General features: G+C 32.4%; 3 protein-coding genes and 1 long non-coding RNA gene across 6 annotated transcripts; 3 read left to right on the top strand and 1 right to left on the bottom strand.

Moving 5' to 3' along the window:
- On the top strand, positions 1-3,013 carry LOC107009491 (protein trichome birefringence-like 19). Its single transcript, XM_015208831.2, has 2 exons — positions 1-523; positions 2,061-3,013. The coding sequence occupies exons 1-2, from the start codon at positions 26-28 to the stop codon at positions 2,856-2,858; spliced, it is 1,296 nt and encodes a 431-aa protein (XP_015064317.1). The 5' UTR covers positions 1-25; the 3' UTR covers positions 2,859-3,013.
- Positions 3,014-8,498: 5,485 nt separating this feature from the next.
- Positions 8,499-14,623, top strand: LOC107008997 (probable isoprenylcysteine alpha-carbonyl methylesterase ICMEL2). Of its 3 annotated transcripts, XM_015208239.2 has the most exons (12): positions 8,530-8,711; positions 8,809-8,916; positions 9,413-9,489; positions 10,182-10,251; positions 10,323-10,403; positions 11,794-11,868; positions 12,316-12,417; positions 12,727-12,864; positions 13,178-13,243; positions 13,748-13,891; positions 14,019-14,109; positions 14,231-14,623. In XM_015208239.2, the coding sequence occupies exons 2-12, from the start codon at positions 8,816-8,818 to the stop codon at positions 14,390-14,392; spliced, it is 1,107 nt and encodes a 368-aa protein (XP_015063725.1). In that variant the 5' UTR covers positions 8,530-8,711; positions 8,809-8,815; the 3' UTR covers positions 14,393-14,623. The 3 variants fall into 3 exon arrangements, with proteins under 3 accessions (XP_015063724.1, XP_015063725.1, XP_015063726.1); XM_015208238.2 differs by having other exon boundaries at positions 8,499-8,916; XM_015208240.2 differs by having other exon boundaries at positions 8,533-8,916; positions 9,418-9,489.
- On the bottom strand, positions 12,294-14,989 carry LOC114076003. Its single transcript, XR_003576267.1, has 3 exons — positions 14,815-14,989; positions 12,680-12,913; positions 12,294-12,433 (listed from the first exon to the last, which is right to left on the bottom strand). It is a non-coding gene; the product is annotated as an uncharacterized LOC114076003 (long non-coding RNA).
- A 1,194-nt stretch (positions 14,990-16,183) lies between these two features.
- On the top strand, positions 16,184-20,779 carry LOC107008946 (probable transmembrane ascorbate ferrireductase 2). Its single transcript, XM_015208171.2, has 4 exons — positions 16,184-16,528; positions 17,442-17,490; positions 19,960-20,159; positions 20,280-20,779. Exons 1-4 carry the CDS (start codon positions 16,385-16,387, stop codon positions 20,583-20,585), a joined length of 699 nt encoding a protein of 232 aa, XP_015063657.1. The 5' UTR covers positions 16,184-16,384; the 3' UTR covers positions 20,586-20,779.
- The last annotated feature ends 904 nt before the right edge of the window (positions 20,780-21,683 follow it).

Below are 21,683 nucleotides of genomic sequence, written 5' to 3'. Positions count from 1 at the left end.
TTATTTTTTTTTGAAAAAAAAAACTATGGAGCTTCTTCCTTTTTGGAAAAATTTCAGTACAGCTCAGAGAACTCCAAGAATATTAATTCTTGTTTCCTTAACATTAATTATTCTTGGTCTTATTCCTCTTTACCATCCTTTTTATAGGTACCCTGCGAATTTAATCGTAGATCATTCTTCTAAAATTACATCACATGGTACTAATACTACTAACTACCAAAAAATAATAAAACAGGACGATGAAGACACATGTGATGTATTTATTGGAGAATGGGTTCGTAATCCGGATGCTCCATATTATACGAATATGACATGTTGGGCGATCCACGAACATCAAAATTGTATGAAATATGGAAGGCCGGGTACTGATTTCTTGAAATGGAGATGGAAGCCTAAAGGGTGCGATCTACCAATTTTTAACCCGTATCAATTTTTGGATATGATGAGAAATAAGTCTATGGCATTTATTGGAGATTCAGTTGGAAGAAATCAAATGCAGTCTTTAATTTGCCTCTTATCTCGGGTAAGATTATTTAAATTTTTCAGATGATCAATTAATTAATAGTTATATTATTAAGTTTTTTTTTTTTTTGGGTGAAATCAATCTAATTTTCCTCTGTTTAATTATTAAATTATTCTTAATGTCTTTAATTTTCTTTTGTTTCGATGTAGGTTTTAAAATATTTGCTAATTAATTGCTGCTTGTTTTGATGTTCATAAATTTCTTTTATTGATTTACATGAACTAATGATCATTGGACAGGACAGGACCATTGATCAATTTCACCTCTTACTTTTTCTTTCTGGTAACAGTATTTTGATGCTTCAATTATTGATAAACTATAATTTTAGTTTTTGTGATATTAATTAACAAGTATTTTAATTTTTACTTGATTGAAATATACACGTTAGTACTTCTTAGTCACAAATTTACTATCACTATTCATTGTTCCATCACTCAATTATCTACGTGTTATGTTAAGTTTACTCTATATTAATCGATAGTATAATTCTAAAAGTAAACTAAATGTGAAATATTTTCTACACGAAGGATATCAAAATTAATTATTTTAATTAAAATAAAATTTTATATTACAAAAATTAAAATTAAAGTTCCAATATATTTTTTTCTTTTTAGTTTCACTTGGCTTGTAGTTGACGATGGTTTAGGTGAAATTATATTAAAGCCTCATAAAAGCAACAAGACTTTTTTTATGTCTGCTTTTAGTCACGTCGGGTTTGTTTTATCAATCCAATCCATGTCGGATAGGTTCATTAAAATGAAAAAAATGTTCTAATCTTATCGTAATACTCATATTAATTAATGTTTAACATAAAATATTAGCAAATAATTTGAAAAATGAGTAATTTATGTTAAGTGTAATGTAGGAAAAGAAAAAAATATATATTTTTAATATAATGTGAATGATAAAAATAGCACAGATACTACTCCATCCGTCTCATATCGTCTCATATTACTTAGCCTTATAGAGAAAGAAAAGATATTTCATTTCAGAGTATTTGTGATTCAATTTTAAAAATCAAAATAATCTTTTTATATATATTTTTTTTACTCTTAATTAGAAGCTAGAGGAATTTGATATTTTCTATATGTATATTAGCTGTGTGCTTGTGACATGATACTGTTTAGGCATATGATTCAATCAAACTTCTCTTTTTCCATATGAAGCAAAGGCCACCATAATTTATACTTTTGCAATCATTTTACAACTTTTAAACAACAAAATGAACCACTTTAATTGGAAGCATATAGAATGCCAGCATATATAACTTGTCGTATCCTATCTTTTTTATAATATATAGTCGTATTTAATTTAACTTTATCCCTTAAAAAAGCTATACTACTTAAATAATGTAATGTCACATTATTATGACTTGTTAGAGAATCCTATCCTCAAGAGCGTCGGTTCCTAATTCTTAATCAAGAAATTAATATAATTGTCCCTTTCTATATCTCTTTAATTAGTAAACTTAGTAAGTACATGCTAATTCAATGACATACTTAAAATACTAAAACTTTTTTTTTTCTATTTTTTACAGGTGGAATATCCGATTGATATTTCTAATGACACAGATCAAAATTTCAGGAGGTGGAAATACATGACGTATAATTTCACCCTAGCGGCATATTGGTCACCATTTTTGGTCACGGTTAAAGAATCAGACCCTGATGGTCCTAGCCATACAGGACTATTCAATCTTTATCTAGATGAACCTGATCCAAAATGGACAACTCAAATTGAACAATTCAATTATTTGATCCTCAATTCAGCTCATTGGTACACAAGGTGTAGTGTCTACTACGAAAAAAATCAAATAATTGGATGTCATTACTGTGGACTACCAAATATTACTGATCTCTCGATAAATTATGGCTATCAAAAAGCGCTTAAAACAACCCTAAAAGCCATAAATAGTTTGGAGAATTTTAAAGGTGTTACTTTTGTTAGGACAATTGCACCTTCTCATTTTGAAGGTGGTGAATGGAATAAAGGTGGAAATTGTGTGAGACAAGGTCCATTTAGAAGTAATGAGACAGCATTGGATGGTATAAGTATGGAATTTTATAGGACACAAGTTGAAGAATTTAAGGTTGCAGCTAAGGAAGGGAAGGAAAAAGGCAAAAGGTTTAGATTATTGGATATGACACAAGCAATGTTGTTGAGACCAGATGGTCATCCTAGTAAATATGGACATTGGCCAAATGCTAATGTGGTTTTGTATAATGATTGTGTGCATTGGTGTTTGCCTGGACCTATTGATACTTGGAGTGATTTCTTGCTTCATATGTTGAAGTTAGAGGGAAGGAGAGCTCTTGAAGAAAATATTCAATTATAATAAGGTGCAAAAAAATAAATTAATTGTACCTTCATTTTTTTGTTTTAGTTTTTTTTTTTTATATATTTAATTGTTGATTTGATTTTATTTAAAGAAGATCAATAGTGTTGTTTGATATGGATATAGTAATTTTCCAAGTTTCATTTCGACGGTTATATTTTAAGTGTTTTGTTTCATAATAAAATATCGATTCAAATCGAATCATAAACATGTATTGAGGCAAAACTTTTGTAGGCCACGTGACAGTGGTAATTAAGAATAAATATACACCAAAAGAAACTTGTTGAATATGTGAAGCCTCGGAAGATTGACCCTTTGGATTGTTGGAAATTTTACACAAAATACCTTTTCACGAACTCTTCTAGAAAGACGCGTCAAAGAATACTATCCTCATGGATATTTCAATTGGTATAGGTGAAGTATCTGTATATATGTATCTCTCAAGATTCAACAAACTCTTCATTTATATAATTTGGAGTCAGAAACTAACAAAATTTTATTTATAAGAAAACTCGACACTTAGGAATTGAAGAAGAATAATATTATTTCTCACTAGTGATACTGTGTTCTTCTCTACTCTCAAAGTAGTAACACTGAGAATATATATATATATATATATATATAAGGGAATCACTCCAAAAAAAAATTAAAAATCAATCTCTTCTATAATATCCAACAGCTATAAGAGAATGAAAATAGCCCATGAATATGATGATATATATATGGGAATTAAGGAATTGTCATTATGTATTAAAGATTGAATAAGAATGAAAAAGTAAGATGTTACTATTTATAGTACCATTAAAATATTATTGGCATACAATAAAGAGTCATTAGCAAAGAAATTAAGGAATCAATCTTAGATAATAACATTGAATATTTTTTTTGAAGATATCAGAATTATTTTTCCAACATAAATAAATGTATTCTTGAGAAATGGTGCATATGCTAGTGGTGACATGGATAAAGAGACAAATGTGTTAGAAAATACAGGTGCTTGGACAAGCTTGTACGAATTTGCATGTCAAAAGAATATTAGTTGGCACTAATAACACATGGGACACTGCAATTGGCCTTAGTACCTTTAGGCACTAATGAAATTTTTTGATTTGTTCCCCACCTTTGTAACATATAAATAGTTAACTCAATTTACTTGTAAAAGTATTCTATATCTGACATTATTAAAAAATGATAAAAGAAAATATCATATATTTGATCAAGATAGAGAATGATAAAAATTTCATATTGATGATTAATAAGATGAATATACGTTTTATAAAACTTACACTTATCTTCTTTTTTTTAGCTAACTTTGAAGGGTGAGTTAGACCTAAGACATATTTTGACAGAGCATACAACAATAATTTATCACTTTCTTAAACATAATTTATTTTTACCTATACACAAACATAGTTGAATTCGCCTCCTTTTCTCTTTGCAACATTTTATTTCGATATATCGACTTATTTTGATTCCAACCACTAATAAAGGACCTAAAATGTGCTAATTAAGACACATACTTTTGAACTATGCATATTCAACTATACCATTTTTAGAGTAAATAATTCTTTCTGTATTGGAGATTGGAAAAGGAGTTTAAGTGTGCTCAATTATAGTATTTATTCGGATGACGAAAGATGATATACTAAAAATGAAAATCGAGAGAGAGACTGTCATTAATTCACATAGTTCCAATCTAAAGAGAACAAAAAAATTGAGTTCCACATATATATATTTATATATAAAGAGCATATTTTATAAGTTTAAATTCTGAATTTACGTGTTTGTGATTTTTTTGAATATGAATATGGACATTAGACGTTTCTGGACATCATTGGAGGATAAAGACTGTTCGCATCATTCTAAAATTTAAGAACTCCAAGAAATTGAGTTTTAACAAATCAACAAACAAAGTTTGTAATTTTGTATACGTATGTTCTAGCTAGAAAGCAGTAGCGTAGTCAAGGGTGTTCAATTGGACATCCTTCGTCGAAAAAAATTAGCATATATATAAGTAAAATATATACAAAATGATTAAATAACTTATTTTGGACACCTTTAACATTATAAGTTGCTTTTTCTGGACACCATTTAAGAAATTTCTGGCTTCGCCACTGCTAGAAAGTAGAGCCGTCAAAATGGGCTTGGCTCGCGAGGCCGACCCAACCCAACCCTTGAAATAAGTGGGGATGGACTTAATATTTTTGGCCCATTTACGAACGAGGCTTTTTAGCCCGCCCCCCGTTGGCCTCTTAGGCCCAACCCGCAAGCCTTAGAGGCCAGCCCGTGGGCTATTAATATTTTAAAATATTTTTATATATATTTTTAATAATTTTTATTTGTAAAGATTTTATGAATAAATATTTTGAAAAATAAAAAATCAAGTATTTTGAAATATCATCTTGCATGGTGAACTGTAGATGAAGATGAACTTATTAAGAAAATAATATCACATGTTGATTCAAATGTAATCGATAGTGGAAATAGAAGCGGAGTTATAAAACATTAATTAATGAGTCATGTAATATTTAGAAATTTAGATTTATTAAGCATTTAGGCTGCCTTGTGTTGCTGAATATCTTTTAAACCATCTAATTTTTTGTGGGAGAAATGATGGAATAATCAACATTTATCCGCTAAATCTTACGTTGACTATTATGTATTTTTGTAAGTATTCACCAAAATATGTGATTCATAAATGTATTTTTGTAAGTATTCATTGAAGTGTGTGATTTATAAATGAATTCTTTATGAATTGATGTCGTGTTCATAGGCGTCAACATTCAATATTCTTTCTAAGAGAGTAATATTGTTCATTTTTAGGTTGTAGGGTCAACCCGTCCCAACCCGTGGCCCACTTAGGATTGGATTGAACCGCTATTTTATTGGCCCTTCAATTAAATGACTCAGTCTGCCCCAATCTATTTAACTCCCTAGCCCATTAAAATTGGGTTTGTATTAGGCCAACCCATTTTGACACCTCTACTAAAAAGTGACAGCGATCAAAATTAAATTTTATTCTTCAATATGATGTTGGTGTTGAAAATCACGTATGGTTCATCTAGGACAAACATCCACCAATTGCAACCACAAAACAGACCCTCCACAAAACCCCAACATCAATCAATCATCAATACCATTGAGACGGTAGAACTTAGAAGTAGATACATCTTTGTCAACGTATTTAATTCATATAAAAAATATTCTTGAAATTTTCAATATTTTTATTGATGTGTCTATTTTATATCGAAAATATTTTTGAAATATCAAATTACTTCATCCACATACATAATTATTCAATAGAAAAAAAATTATTGTTTAAAACTGATTAAAAAATGAGTAAAACTTATTCATATCGAATTTTTATGCCAAATCAATATATGCATGTTCATGTGTTTAAATTTATAATTCACTTTACTTAACCATAATTAATTAACATATATTTTATTTTATTAAATTACATAATAATAAAATTTACATTAGCTTGATGTACCCGGAAGCAGGTAAATTTCTTTTTTTAAAAAAAAAAAACATCACATTAATTAATTAAAAGAGGAAAAGATACATGAGACCACTTTTAAAATGATTTATTGGACCTATACTAATACTTGTTTGCATCTAGTATTATTACAATAATTCTAATTACTTGGTGGTATACAAGTCATTACTGCAGCTTTTCTTTTTGGGGATGAGTTTTCTTTTTCCTCTATAATTATTAATTTTATCATCGTCAGCTGGGACAGATGTAATATTTGGAAAATTGTACTACAAATTTCCAATGACACCTTTTATTGCTTGAACAATGTATAATAATAACAAGAAATAACGTTAATATATGCATCTAAGTCCAAGTTATACAGCTGAGATTTTGAACTATATATATATCAAAATTATTTTAAAAATATTATCTTTTACGTAATATATATTATTTATTTTCTCTCTATATATTTTTCTATATATAGAAGTGGCTTGACAAGGGGGTTGTCTTTGCCAGCTTGCTAACCAATGTGACTTATGATATTTAACGATTATTTTGATATAGTTTTATTATACTTAATTATTATGTGTATCTACTTTTTTATTTTGTGGACCATGAAATCCATGTATAAGTAATTATTTACTTGAGAGTATTCTTGCACATTTAATAAATATGTTTTTCATCTTAATTTATTTGTTATATTATGACGATTAACAATTTAAAATATTTTATCAAATAAAAAATCTACAAATATTTTATCGTCACATAATAAATTGGAACAACTTAAAATATTTCAATTAACTAAAAGAAGATCCCAAAAATCTGCCAACGTCACATAAATTGGACATAGGAACTAGATATAACATATATAGGAACTAGATATAACATATATTATTTTGAAATGGTTTTAAAAGTACTTAAATCACTAAATTTTAATACCGTCATATAAATTGAGATTAAAAAAGTAACATATATTATTTAAAAATTACGTATACATCTATTAACAACTTAAAATGTGTAAAAACTAAATAAAAGAATTGTTGAGGCTCACCAGTGTCAGTGTCACGCAAATAAGAAATATAGCGAAACATATATTATTTGAAAGGAAGACTTTTAAAACTTGTAGATCAAAATAAATGATATAAATTTATGTGGCTGTAAATCATTTCATTAAGGGTAAAATAAACATTCTAAAGTTAAATTATTTACTCTATCCGTCCCATTTTATGTAGGTAATTTGACTCGGCATAATGTTAAAGAAAGAAATGAAGACTTTTAAAACTTGCGGTTCAAAATGAATGATAGAAATTTGTGAGACTGTAAATCATTTCATTAAACGTAAATTAGATATTTTATAGTTAAATTGTTACTTAATATAGAAATCTATTTAAAGAGAAAAAGATTGAGGTGAAGTCTGATATAAACCTAAAACAAATACGCAAGAAAACGTAGATTACGTGCAAGAATTCACGGAAAGTTAACAAAGAATATATACATAAGCAAGAGTCGTGAAAATACTCATTAAAGAATAAGGAATAGAAGAATACAATGTAAAATAAATATAGAATACAATTGATAAAATAAATATAAAATACAATACAAAATACTATCCTCTCTCTCCTCTTTCTCTTTCGCTTTCTCTTCCCTCTCTCGATCCCCTTGCCTCTTTCCACCCTCTCTCGATCTCGCTCGCATCTCTTCTCCCTCTCCTAATCTCGTTCTCCTCTCCTCCCTATCTCAATTTCGCTCGTCTCTCTCCTTCCTCCTCCCCAGATGTTTTGTTGTTATTTGTAACTAAATAAACTATAGCTATAGAATCGTATTAAAGATCAAATGTTTGTTGTTTTTAAAAGTTATTTGGAAAGACTTAAATATGTCATTAAACTTTCAGTTTGAGAAAATTTTCATTTGTGCCATAATAAAAATTTGGATCTTGTATGCAATTTCAAATTGAAAAAAACTCATTTATATCATATTTTCGTAAAAAGAAAAATGAACAACTAATAATCTAATATGTGACGAAAAGAATAATGATATGTATAAGCTTTAAGAAAATAAATTTTAAAATTTAACAAAGTAATACAATTAATTTAATAAAAAATTAACCACATGTTTTTATTCTTTAATTTTTTAATATAATGAACAAATAAACGCGAGGTAGGCCTGCAGTCATAGAACCGTTAGCAAGTGAATATGATGTGTCACCTGAATTTTTATATAATTAAAGGGTTATATATATCCCGCCAAACTTCACCATCTCCGGCTCACCAGGCTACAATCATCTTCTCACTTGTTTTACCTTTTTGGTAAAATTTGAGATCTCATCGGAATTTTGCATGCTTTCGCCGCCGATAAGGAGAATCAAGGGGATACTGGTCAGTTACTAGCTAGGGCTTCTACTTTACCAAATTTGCCTTCAATTCCATATAATTACCAGCGGAGGAGAAAACCATTGACCAAAACTAAGTCCAGGCCTCCAATGATGAATCATCAAGGATCCTTTAGTCGTGAAATTGGACACGCTGCTGCTGAGACCTATTTGATTACTCGATTAAGTTTCAACCTTCTTAGTTATCTCGGGTAACTAGCTCTGATTTCGGATTTTACTCTTGTCAACTTTGCTCAAATGGATACAGAGGATTCATTCATTTTCCTAGGTTTTATCGGAGAAGAAATTGGAATTACGATGATATAAATGTTGCTTTTTCGTAAACATTTACTTTTTTGCTTTGATTTGAATCCTTTATATTTACCGGTATATGAATGAATGAGCATTAGTTTGGATTTCAAGTTTATGAAATTATACTAGTAGAATTTCCAGAGCCTTCTACGAGATATCCGATTATACCATGCATGATCTTAGATAGGAGGCTGCAGAGGTAGATGATTAGGAGTAGAGGTGAGTAGTGCCATATGTCATGTTGGAGAGGGAGGGGACTAGCCTTAGTAGTATAATTCTTCATTTTGTATTACTATTACTTGCTTCATTTGCTTTGAGATACTATTTAGTTGCGATTGAACAAGATATAGAGGAATTGTCAATAAGATGTGGTTTCTTATTACTTCCTTTATTCAGGGTAGGTTATCAATGGATTACAAGATTTTTGGGTCTTGCATTATATGCAGTGCTACTTATGCCTGGTTTTATCCAAGGTGAGTATAAAAGAGATGCTCTTTTCCAATCCATTCATATTGAAAGAATGACGAATTGATGATACCTTCTCTGGTGTAAAACAGTCTAATTAAAGCTAAGCAATATGTCCTTTAATAAACCATTCATATGTCCAAGGTTTGCTTCTAATTTAATTCTTCCATTAGAAGAACCAGAATCAGTAAAACAGCTAATGCATTCTTTGTTATGGAATAGTGTCATGCCTATCTTCTTAAAGAGTTAGAGAGCTGGGTATAAATAGTAATGCCTGAAATCCCTAATATTTCTCATTCACATGTCTGGCAAAGTCACTTTTCTAGTCTAGTTCTTCAAACAACAAAACTAAAACCAGGAAATTGGATGATGCATTCTTGTTGGGATTATATTGTGACCATTTTCCACTAGAAGCAAATTGCTACTGCAAAGCAGTCGTGAAAAAGCCTGTTTAATGGTTGTAACATTTCATGTGACAATATTTTTGTTGTGGCATATTTTCTCATTAGGTTGGGGCTGGGGTGTTGGAGGAAGGTTACCATGGAGAGGGATGTCTTTGTAGTCATTTTTATGTGTCACATTTACCTAGGACCACCTCTGTCAGAGACATGTGCATTTTTTATTCTTTTATTCGGCAACTATATATGTCTATAACTGTCACAACGCGATCAAATTTAACTTGTTCTGTCAATTGTGACAGTTGCATTTTATTATTTCGTTTCACCACTGGTCCGGCTAAGTGTTGTCTATGGTGATCAGCCGAGGAATAGGTATGTCATTTGTCCTCCTTTTCTCCTTGACCTAGTTTCTTAGGTCGACTCAAACTGACATTATGTTTCAGGTTGGACTTATATCTACCAGCAAAGATAGACAGCCCAAAGCCAGTTGTGGTATTTGTAACAGGTGGAGCATGGATTATTGGGTGAGTAAGAAATCTAGTTACTTCTTCTATCATTCTACACCATAAATTCCTCTAGTATGTAAGATACAAGAGAGCTAGTATGTAATCTTTTTTGTATAATTAATTACCTCTCTGGTGCTATGAACTATTATTAACTTTGTTTATAGGATATTAGGTTTCTGCTCTATTCATGAAATTGATAAAAAGTATTTCTAACTTACTAAGACTGCTGTAGGCAATCCTGCACTTGAACAATATAAGAGAATGTTTTCCTATATTATTTCCTCTAGGGGAAATTATTCTCGGTGATGCAGTCATATCAGCTTTGTAAATTGTGTGTATCTGAGTGACCCTATCAACTAATTACAGAACAATGATAATAGCATCAAATTACAAGTCTTCAATTGTGTATAATGATCACAGATCTCTTCTACTACTATCTACAACCTGGGATAAGCAGGCAGTTGATTATGGTTTCCAAATTCCAGAATTATCAATTTTATAAATAGATTTTAGCAGTCTTTTGGCTTCTCAAGCTATTGCAGTTCACATGAAGCTACTAGTGATGATTTCTGAAGAAAAAAAATATGGAGAATCTAATGTATGTGTTTGGCAAGATATCTCAATCATGTTTTCAGTAGCAAGTTAGGTGGATGCATTTTAGGATGGCATCAACAAGATAGAATAAATCTGTGAAGTGCTGGAAGCCTTCAAGGATTTTTTTTTGAAGGATAGATTGTATCCTAAACTGGAATAAAACCTGGGCTCTGGTAGATAAACACCTTTTTTTCAACTTCCCCTTTCTTGGGTTAGATGAAAGAAATACCCAATAAAATTCCTGTCGGAGTCAGATATTACCCAATCAAATAAAGGTTTTGGGTATTTGACGCTGAAATTTCAACCCATCAAGAACTCATTAAGTTTCATCCGTTTACAAATCTGACATTACTCATGAAATGTATAGAAGCATTAAAGAGCTCCTTTACTGTATGGCGGCATGTTCTGCATGACTTCCAGAAACATCAAATATGAGGTTTAGAGTAGAGCAACATTAAGATGCTTATACACAGTGGTCTTTCTCCTCTCTCGTTGCACAAACAAACGTCAGCAATAAGAACTTCCTTCTCCTCAGATTTTCTGCCTTGACAAAGATTCAAACATGTTGCATGACTGAGTTACCTCCGAACAGTGATTTATTAGCCTCACAGGCACATCTCCATAATAGCACACATGAGATCAATAACTGGAACTAAATGCAAAATTGGTTATGTTCAGGTCCTTCTGAATAGATTCTAGCACTTATATATCCCTAATAAGTTCTACTTTATTCATGGCATGTTCAATCCTGGATTGGATGGATGATGTGCTTATCTGAATATAACATTGATCTGAAGTCCACATACTCATGCAGGTACAAGGCCTGGGGTTCTCTGTTGGGAAAGCAATTATCAGAACATGACATTATAGTGGCATGCATTGATTACAGGTAACTGATTGAATTCTTTAACTACAGGTTGTCGTCCACTTTCATGCTGCATGTAATGTGTTTATATTACTGGTTCTCCTGGATGATTCGTTAGATAGAGGGGAACCAAGACATGATTTTTATAGCGAATCAATAGAACACAATTCTGTTTAACATATTCACTCTCCATAAGGCAATCTTAGTTGATCTGTTACGCATTGATATATGGGACAGGCCCCACTTTTTATCTTTAAGGCTTTGCGTTAACCTTTAGTATCACTACGTGAAAAAATAACTTTTTTTTTCCAAAAATATATTGACGGGGTAAAAACATCATGATATAGTATGATACACACTGCATCAGTTACTAATTTCCCTGCCCTCCCATTTTCCTTGGTCAGCAGTGCCATCACACTATCACACTTTTCTTGTCCACATTCAAGATGCTTATGGACTCTTTGGTTGCAGAAACTTTCCACAGGGAACAATAGGAGATATGGTGGAAGATGTGTCTCAGGGAATCTCATTTATTTGCAGCAGCATTGCTGATCATGGTGGTGACCCAAATAGGTTTAACATCGTTCCCCTGATTTGCATTTTGAGCAGAATTGAATAAGCATGAAATCACTAAAAAGGATAATTGAGATTATTTTCAGCTCTAGATTGTACGACACTTCGTAATTCTTATTTATGGATGTGAAGGACATTGGATAGCAATCCTTCTGGACTCAGATGACTTGACGGACAGTCTAGTTATTCACTATACAAACTAGAGCAGAAAAATATGTAATAGAAAAACTTGACAGTTCCTAAGAAGCCTTTCTGTACTTACCGAAGTTTTGATATTTTCAACTCTGTCATGCTGTCTGTATTTTCCAGGATTTATCTCATGGGTCAATCTGCTGGTGCACATATCTCTTCTTGTGTTCTTGTGAAGCAGGCGATCAAAGAATCTAGAGGAGAAACTGTTTCTTGGAGCACCTCCCAAATAAAAGCTTTTTTTGGTTTGTCAGGCGCGTAAGTGGCCAGTTTCATAGCAAAGTTATTATCGGTTATTGTCTTCGATCTGGACAGTTGCAATTCACATGATCAAAATCAAATAAAAGGAATTAGATTTTCTTCTTTTTCTTTCCCTAAACTTCTGCTGCTTTCATTATACCATGTTGCTGTATCCTTCTTTTTCCCTGCAGCATTCTTTTGGTGCTGCAAATGCTTCACCAAAGAATTGTGTGCGTTTTATGTCTTATTTTCCTTCAGTTGGTATGCTCTTCTTTTATTTTATTTATGTTAGATTTCTTGCTAATTGGTGTTCCACTGTTTGATTTGACAGGTATAATTTGCCCAATTTAGTTGATCATTTCAATAACAGAGGGTTATATCGCTCAATTTTCTTGAGGTAAATATCGGCTAACAGCGTTATCTCACGTAACAGGCAAAAGTTTAGGGTGTGTCCGGTGTGGAGGAACAATTTAAGTTTTCTCATGTTCGATTGGCCAAAATTTTTGGATAAACACTTCCTCTAGGAAAACAAGTTCCTTATAAATGAGCAAAATGACTTCCCTATGGTAAGTAGAAAAACCAAGCTTCACGAGTGATATTCCACATCGATTGTGTCTTCCCAACCCTCCACCATACTCCATCTTCACCACCATACCAACCACCTCACACCCACACCCCTACCCTACCCACCCTCCCATAGTATTATCTAAGATTACATACGAATGCCTTTAAGTTAGATATCTTTTGCTTATGTAACGAATAAGAAAACAAATAAGAAACTCACTTATTTCCCAAAAGAACATTTTCCAAGAAAATATTTTCCTTCATGCGAAACAAAGCCTTAATTAGCTTATGTTACCACACCTACTGTGAAGTTGAGATTTTAACTTGTCATCTACAGTATAATGGAAGGGGAGGAGTCATTGCAAAAATTCTCGCCTGAAATTATGGTACAGGATCGGAGCTCTAAAGCTGCTGTCCATTTGCTGCCTCACATTATCCTATTTCACGGTTCTTCAGATAGCTCCATTCCATCGGATTCAAGGTCTGAACTCCTTCTGAAGGGCCATGATGACCCACCACGTTTACTTTAATGGATTACATAAAGAATGGCTATCATGTTTAAGTGCTAACTTGTACAATAACATGTTGAACTTGCTCGTACTCTGCAGCAAAGCATTTGTAGAAACACTTCACAGAGTGGGAGTTCAAGCTGAATCAGTTTTGTATGATGGAAGAACTCACCTGGATTTATTCCTTCATGTATGCACTCTTTGTTCATTTTTATGTAGTCTACTTATCGTGGTAGTATTTTTCTGAAATCATTAGGGAAAAGATGAAATTTGAGTGTCTTGCTGTAAAATTAACTGATCTTGAACTGCAGGATCCTCTAAGAGGTGGTAAAGATGACCTTTTTGACTATATAGTAGCATATATACATGCTAACGACAAAGAAGCTCTCGCTAAGGATGCTATGGCGCCTCCTAGAAAGCGGCTTGCTCCAGAAATCTTGATAAAGTTAGCTCGCAGGATCAGCCCTTTCTAAGTCTGCAGCATATTGTTTTATCCTCCCAGTTCATTCTAGGTTATACATGATGGTGAAAAGAAGCTGTTCCTAATCTTCAATTATTGTACCCTGAAATCTGTTGATATCCATCCTCTTGTGTTTCATAATAATGTCTTAATGTGACATTGTATATATTCAAATTGCATGACATTGTACAAATAATCGATCGACTCATCTCTCAGTTTTAAATTATTTTGTGTTCACTTGTAACATTTTGAAGATCAACCTCAAGAAACTGAAAATAGTGGAGTGAGAACCACTACTAACAAAAAGGTATCTCATGCTAGCACAATACAATTGATTAAATCAGTGATATTTGAAATCTAATCCTATTGAATACAAATGTTCATTAACTCAGCAAAGATGATGAAGTCAATTAAAAGTTACTGTAGAAGTTTTACCTGGCCAGGCATAAATGAAAACTTTGGTCTGAGTGCATCCCAACATATGGGTAGTTGAGTTTCTGGATATCTAATAGGATAAGGAGAGGAGGGTAACCATCCTTACAAAAGTGGTTTTCTATACCCTTATCCTTACTCTAGTTAAGACTATATGTTTTGGAGTTCTTTTGGAATTTTATGTGAGCAAACTATAATCAAAGTTAGAAAGACAAACTATTAACAGAAAAAGGGTCAAAATTACACTTGAAATATTTGAAATAGTTCATATATTTTTTTTTATTTATGTTTGGGATCAAATGTCGTCTATCAGTGGTGGAGCCACATGTAGTTAAGGCGTGTCGATCAATACCCCTTCGTTTGAAAATACATTGTGTAGTTAGAAATACAAATATTTTTTATGTATATATATTAAATATGAACACTCCTTGACTTCTACATGATTCTAATTCTTATATTTTAAACACCCCTTAGACAAAATTCTAGCTCTGCTAGAGTCGTCTATGTTTTGGACCATAAATACTGTTAAAATGTTATCTTTGTCATAGGTGCTGACATGACAGTCCACTTAGGTAGTCCAACATGACAAAAATTTTCTCCTCTCAATGATGTTACTCTTCCTTGTTCATCTCCTACACAATATTTTTTTTTAAATTTTTTTAGTCAAAAATAGTTCTTTCATTATTCTTGTTAGAGTTATTGTTTGAACTTTGAAATTCCAATTTTGAAGTGCACTGAATTTTGTTTATATAGTAATTGTGTGTTATCGAGTTCATTGTTTGAGTTTTGTAGTCATCGAATTTGAGGTTGAAAATTTAATTCTCAAGGTTGAAAATCTAAAATTAATTTTGTGAATTAGGATCCGAAAATTCAAATAATGAACTCAATTCTTCAATATGCAATCACAACTTCAAATAAATTTCAGCACACTTAAAAATTGGAGTTTCAAAGTCCAAATAACAAACTCAAACTGAACAATGAAAGAATTATATTTGATTTCTTTTTGTGATAGGCGACGAATAAGGAAAAACATCATTATTGAGATAAATATATTTTGCCATGTTGAAATGGCTAGGTGGACTACCATGTCAGCTTCTATGGCAAAAATAACGTTTTAAAGTTATTTGTGATCCAAAATATAAACAACAAGGATCGTTTTGATTTCAAACATAATTTTAGGGTATATATAAGTTATTTCAATTAGTTAGAAGATAATTTTAACCCATTTTCAAACAATGACCAAAAAAGAAAAAGAAAACAAGATCAAAAATATTTAAAAAATAAATAAGATTAATACACACCCTTGCCATAAAGCAATAATCCAATAGATTATTCAGCATTTCCCCAAATATTATTCAATTTGTACAAAAAAAAATAAAAAAGATTTTGTGGAGCTTGACGTGGGGACCACCTATCTTCCCTGTGAAAGTCAAAAGATCGTAATTGTGAATTCTAATCAAGAAGAGATCTAAAACCTAAAACCCTAGCTCTGCCAATTCGACGATCATCACATTATTGAACAACCTGCAGATTTCGCATTATTGAGGAGGCTACTAATTCTGAGGATTTATCAATGGCAGTGCCAGTGGTAAGGTTTCCGATTTTCTTATTGGTGAGAGTAATCGGAATTGCGGTGGCAGCGTTGGTGTTGATTTGGAATGTCCATTACAGAGGAGGGTTAGCACTCATCTCTGACAACAAAGCTCTCATCTTTAACGTAAGCTTCCTTCAATTTTCCTGTTTCGACTAATTTTGTTTACCCGCTCTGTGACTGTGTTAGCACTATAAAATGAGCAATAATGGACGACTTAAGATATTGATTAGCAGTAAAAAAAAAACACATATCATGCACTTATTGTTTTGGTGCAAAGGTGAGGTTTCTGTCCTAGTGCAGTGCTCTCTCCAGATATAGTCGAAACTAGAAATATTATAGATAAGTGTATTGTAGTGGTATGGAACACCCATGGACTTCAAGAGCCCGGATCCCTCTATGGTTTAGCATGGATATCGGATTGCCCTTTTATGTTTTCCTGTCCGTACGACAAATTATTGGGTATTGGATGAATTGGCCTGAATAGAACAGACTGTTGATAGTGTGGATTCATATGGTTGATCCCGTCTTGTTTGGGATTGAGGGTGTATTTGATGGATTTGATCAGTTATCACACTGCTCAAAAGTATTGGATTATGGCTACAAAGTGATTATTGTGATGACGGTCATTTGAATTTCCATATTGGGATCAAGGTTCCTTTATATACTTGGTTCTCTTATCTTTACCGATATTGCAGAACATTTTTCCTTAAAAGGTACTGGGCAGCAAATGATGCTTTAGTCATAGCTCTTGTACAGTTGTAGTTGTACCTATTGCTGCTTCTCCCAGTTGGTGAACTTGATGTGCGTCATGTTTGAGGAAGAGACTTAGGTGACTCGTTTCATGTAGGATATGCCTAACAAGAAAAATCAATCTCGTCACTTCTAATTTTTGCATTTTCTACCACAAATAACACATCTGCCTACTAACAAAAGTCGAGATCTATTTCTTGATTTTTACTGTGATTCAAGTTTCAGAGCCTTTCGGAGACTGAAACAAACTCTATCTTATTTGTGCTTTCCATGTTGTCTCATGCAGGTTCATCCTGTTTTAATGGTTATCGGCCTTGTCCTTCTAAATGGTGAAGGTAAATATTAAGACTATAAGTCAAACTACCTTATTAAAAAACAGATTAAGACTATCAGTCACACTAATTTTAATCATTGTTGTTGAGTGTTCTTAAAAGCTATATGCTATATATAAGGAGAGGATATAAATAGAGACTAAATGGCTCTCTACCATGCCACTTTTTTCGCTATATAGCTAAAAAAAAACTTATGCATAATGACTCATTTCAGAGAGCTACTTTGTCACAAGTCATTGATAGAAATCTCATGTATTATTGTTTCATCCATATATTGCTAGATGAATGTAAATGATTTTCTGTTTTCTCCTTAGCTTTGTGAGCAAGAAAGGCCACGAAAAAAGAATTTAAAAGTGAGAAATGTAATTGTAATTGTTAAATAAACTTTCACCCTTTAGATGAAAATGACAAAAGAAAAGAGAATATATCCATTACTTCCTTTCAACTACACCATCTCACACCATGGAAAATTATCTATACTTGTTTCTTTGATAATTTATATATATACTTATAAGTGTTGCCTAATTTGATTAAGAAAGAGGTGCAATGATGAGGTTATTAAATAATCTCCCAGGGGATGTTTTCTATTTACATTCCCGTGTTAATCTGATAATAACTGAGGAAACTCTCTCTATCCATTCTTAACTACTGAGCACTTCTCTTCTTTAGCAGAAAAAATAAAAAATAATATATATATATATATATACACACACACACACACACACTTAAAAGTAAGTAGACACCCAATAAATAAACAATACGATAGAAATATCATCACCAGCTTGCTCTTTATTATTTGTAGTCTTTTTATTGTTACTATCGGTATTTCATTACATCGACTTCCTGGAGAATATTGTTCACCAACTTAACTCCTCTGTGGCAATGATGGAGAAACATGGGGACTATGGCTGAAAAAAAGATAGGTCATTTGGGGAATCTAGTGCACATGTTGGAAATCAACCCTAGAAGAGATGTGTTTGAGGCATTGATTCATCTGTGGGATTATAAGAATAATGTGTTTCGCTTCTCGGATTATGAACTGGCCCCAACTCTGGAAGAAATTGCAGGCTTTATGGGGATGGGATCTAGTCTTCGGGACTCTGATCTCCATAAGAAAAGACCTATTATCTCTTAAAAGATTAACGGGAATAAGTTTCGGGACTATTTGAAAGTTAATCAAATGAAGAAATAGAGTTTGAGAAACAGATGGATTTCTCTGAATTTTCTGTTTAGAGGTATGGTCACAAATGAAAGGATTAGAAAGTATCATGGTCAACTTAGCAATATTGGGGATCCAGAAAAATGGAGAGTCCATAGGTGCTTTGCTTTCATGGTTGCATTTTTTAAGCTTATTGTTTTTCCAGAACAGGATGGACATATTGACATTCGTCTGGGTGTAGTAAGGGCGTTAACAACAATGGATAACCCCACCCTTATACCCATGATTCTAGGAGACATGTTTTGTGCATTGACACAATGTTTTGTGCATTGACACAGTGTAAAAGAGAGCTACCTACTTTGAAGGGTGTAATATATATATTACAAATGTTTTTCTTGGAACAATTCTATCATTAGACTTGCACCAAAGTTCGGTGTTGACTGGTTCAACTTTGTACCTAGTCGCAAAGGAAGGGTTGAGGAATGTGGTCTCCATTATCTGCGCACACAATGAACGGTGGTGAATGTGTTAAGAGGCTCAGGATGGTTTGCGAGAGAGATAGTGGATATATACAATCACACATTATCAATGCTGTAAAAGGCAACAAAGACCACATTAGGGAATGAACACAATATGTATCCAAGTAACTAGTAAAGTCAAAAATCAATAAACAAAGCTCGAATCCTAGTTAGGTATCCTAGCGAAGTCGTCAGAGTTGTCACACCTTTTTTTGCACACATTGAAGCTTGAAGGGTTTTTGTAAGGTGGCTGGTGGTGGGGAGAAGAAGAGGAGGAGAAGGAAGAAGACGGAGAATAATGGAGGTCAAAAATATGATTTTTGAGATGTTTTCTACTTGACAGAGATGTCAAACGAGGGTCATTGGTCAAAAGAGGATAGAGGGATGATATTGATTTCTACCCATTTAACCAAAGCTACGTAGTTTTGAGCGACAATTTACTAGATCGGGTTGCGTTTGATTGGGTTGGCGGAATTGGATCCAAATTGGCCCAATTAAACTATAATTGAGTCCTTTTGGCACTTTTTAAATTTAATATATATAAAAATATTCAAAAATGCATAAATAAGAAAAGCAAAACTAAAATAAAATAAAAGGGTAAACTAAAATATGCACAATATAGGAGAAAAATTATACCTTTTTGGGAGTAATTAAAAGCGTCAAAAATAAGGTGTTCACATAAAGTTGAGTTACATTTTCAGTTCTTGCATCCTAATCAGAATAATTCAGCATAGCTTCTGTATCTCTTGTGTCATGGATTATGTTAATCTCCAAATTTGGTGTGGATTGCTCCAGCGATGCTGGCGTACAAGACAGTCTCAGGAACAAAGAGCTTCCGGAAATCAGTTCATCTTGTCCTGCAGTTCTTGGCTTTCTTTTTGAGTCTAATTGGTCTATGGGCTGCTTGGAAGTTTCATAATGACAAAGGAATCGACAACTTTTACAGTCTTCACTCATGGTTGGGCTTATTTTGCCTTTTTCTATTTGGCGTCCAGGTACTTCTCTTTAATGCTCCTATGCTACTCTCTTGTTGTATCGTTTTTCCTGTTCTTTTGCCGTGTCCTTATTACTATATGTCATAGTGCATAATTTGGTTTTCAATAACTTGTGGACAGTGGGCTGTCGGTTTTGCAACTTTCTGGTATCCAGGTGGTTCAAGGAACAGCAGAGCGACTCTTCTACCATGGCATGTCTTTTTTGGCATCTATATATACGCCCTTGCTATTGCTACCTGTGCTACTGGCTTCTTAGAGAAAGCTACATTCCTTCAAGCAAGCCACATAATCTCACGCTACTCCACCGAGGCATTGCTAGTGAACTGTTTGGGTGTCCTGACTGTTGTTTTGGGTGGATTGGTTATTCTCGCTGTCGTCTCTCCTATGAATGGAAGAAGTGACATTATAAGAGGACCAGCAGAATAAACACTAGTACTCGATGTGTATTTGAAACTTCAATTTTGAGATAAGAGGTTATATCAAACTTCATGTATGGAAGGGTTTAAGAAAATGTTTATTAAACTCAAGATATATGATCAGGTAACATTATGGAGTAGTGCATTTTCTCAAGTTGATGAATATTTATTCTCTAACTCATATCATATATGACAATTCTTCTACACATCAAAGTGGGGATTTGTGAAAAAACTGAGGCTGTAAAAACATGTATCCATGATCTGTTTATACCAAATCAATAGATGCATGTCATATTTACAATTTCATCGAGCGTTGAACATTATTTTGTTGATTTCATATGATTTTTTGTTAAAATAACAATATGATTGATTAGTTACCTTTGAGAGATAGATTTCAGAAACTACCCTGAGAAGCCTCAAATTTGCACTCTCATGGCAACATAATTATTAATAATAGAAATCCTAAAACCTTACAAAACCATAATAAATTGAAATTATATTACAAAATGTATGTAAGAAACTGAGAGGTGTAAAGTGACATTATAAACTTTTCAAAATTCTCTAATGAATCTCATAATTGTAATAATTGAATTGTAATCCTCAAACCGATGAAACATCTTCCTTTGATACAGCTTGCCAGCTAGTTAGCATATTGAGGATACAAAATTATTCAATTAGTACACAATCACTATCAAAAAAACTATGTAGTATACAATTGAATAATTTTCAGCATCTTTTAACACCATGTTCATCATGAATAGTAAGTTCGATTAAAAATTTAAAATTTTTGCATAATATATAAATATGCCTATTAATTTTGCATCATTTCACATTTATCTCATCCAACTTTGAATATACACGAGTAAACATTTAAATTTGTATAAAATTAAATAAGTACACACATAAAGTTTATGACATAAAATACGTAGAACACTACATAAAATATAAATTATTATGTATGATACCACGTAAAATACGTGCGTCTATTCGTACAATTTTATATTTCTCTCAAAATGAAATTGAAAGTCAGGTTTGTACAGATAAGATTTTTCTGTGATACGCCAATGTTGATTGTTGTCCCCAGCCTAATTGATGAAAGCTGTCCAAT

This window comes from Solanum pennellii, chromosome 2, assembly GCF_001406875.1.
Source record: "Solanum pennellii chromosome 2, SPENNV200".
Taxonomy (NCBI): Eukaryota; Viridiplantae; Streptophyta; class Magnoliopsida; order Solanales; family Solanaceae; genus Solanum; species Solanum pennellii.
The sequence above is the reverse complement of the archived record's forward strand: the minus strand, read 5'-3'. Positions and strand labels throughout refer to the sequence as shown.

What these genes read in the sequence shown, in the direction of transcription:
- LOC107009491 (XM_015208831.2), top strand. Translation starts at nt 26, where the DNA reads ATGGAGCTTCTTCCTTTTTGGAAAAATTTCAGTACAGCTCAGAGAACT. An exon ending in TAATTTGCCTCTTATCTCGG is followed by an intron (nt 524 to 2,060) that starts GTAAGATTATTT and finishes TATTTTTTACAG; the next exon opens with GTGGAATATCCGATTGATAT.
- LOC107008997 (XM_015208238.2), top strand. Translation starts at nt 8,816, where the DNA reads ATGATGAATCATCAAGGATCCTTTAGTCGTGAAATTGGACACGCTGCT. An exon ending in GGTGGAGCATGGATTATTGG is followed by an intron (nt 10,404 to 11,793) that starts GTGAGTAAGAAA and finishes ATACTCATGCAG; the next exon opens with GTACAAGGCCTGGGGTTCTC. An exon ending in ACCTGGATTTATTCCTTCAT is followed by an intron (nt 14,110 to 14,230) that starts GTATGCACTCTT and finishes CTTGAACTGCAG; the next exon opens with GATCCTCTAAGAGGTGGTAA.
- LOC107008946 (XM_015208171.2), top strand. Translation starts at nt 16,385, where the DNA reads ATGGCAGTGCCAGTGGTAAGGTTTCCGATTTTCTTATTGGTGAGAGTA. An exon ending in ACAAAGCTCTCATCTTTAAC is followed by an intron (nt 16,529 to 17,441) that starts GTAAGCTTCCTT and finishes TGTCTCATGCAG; the next exon opens with GTTCATCCTGTTTTAATGGT. An exon ending in TTTTTCTATTTGGCGTCCAG is followed by an intron (nt 20,160 to 20,279) that starts GTACTTCTCTTT and finishes ACTTGTGGACAG; the next exon opens with TGGGCTGTCGGTTTTGCAAC.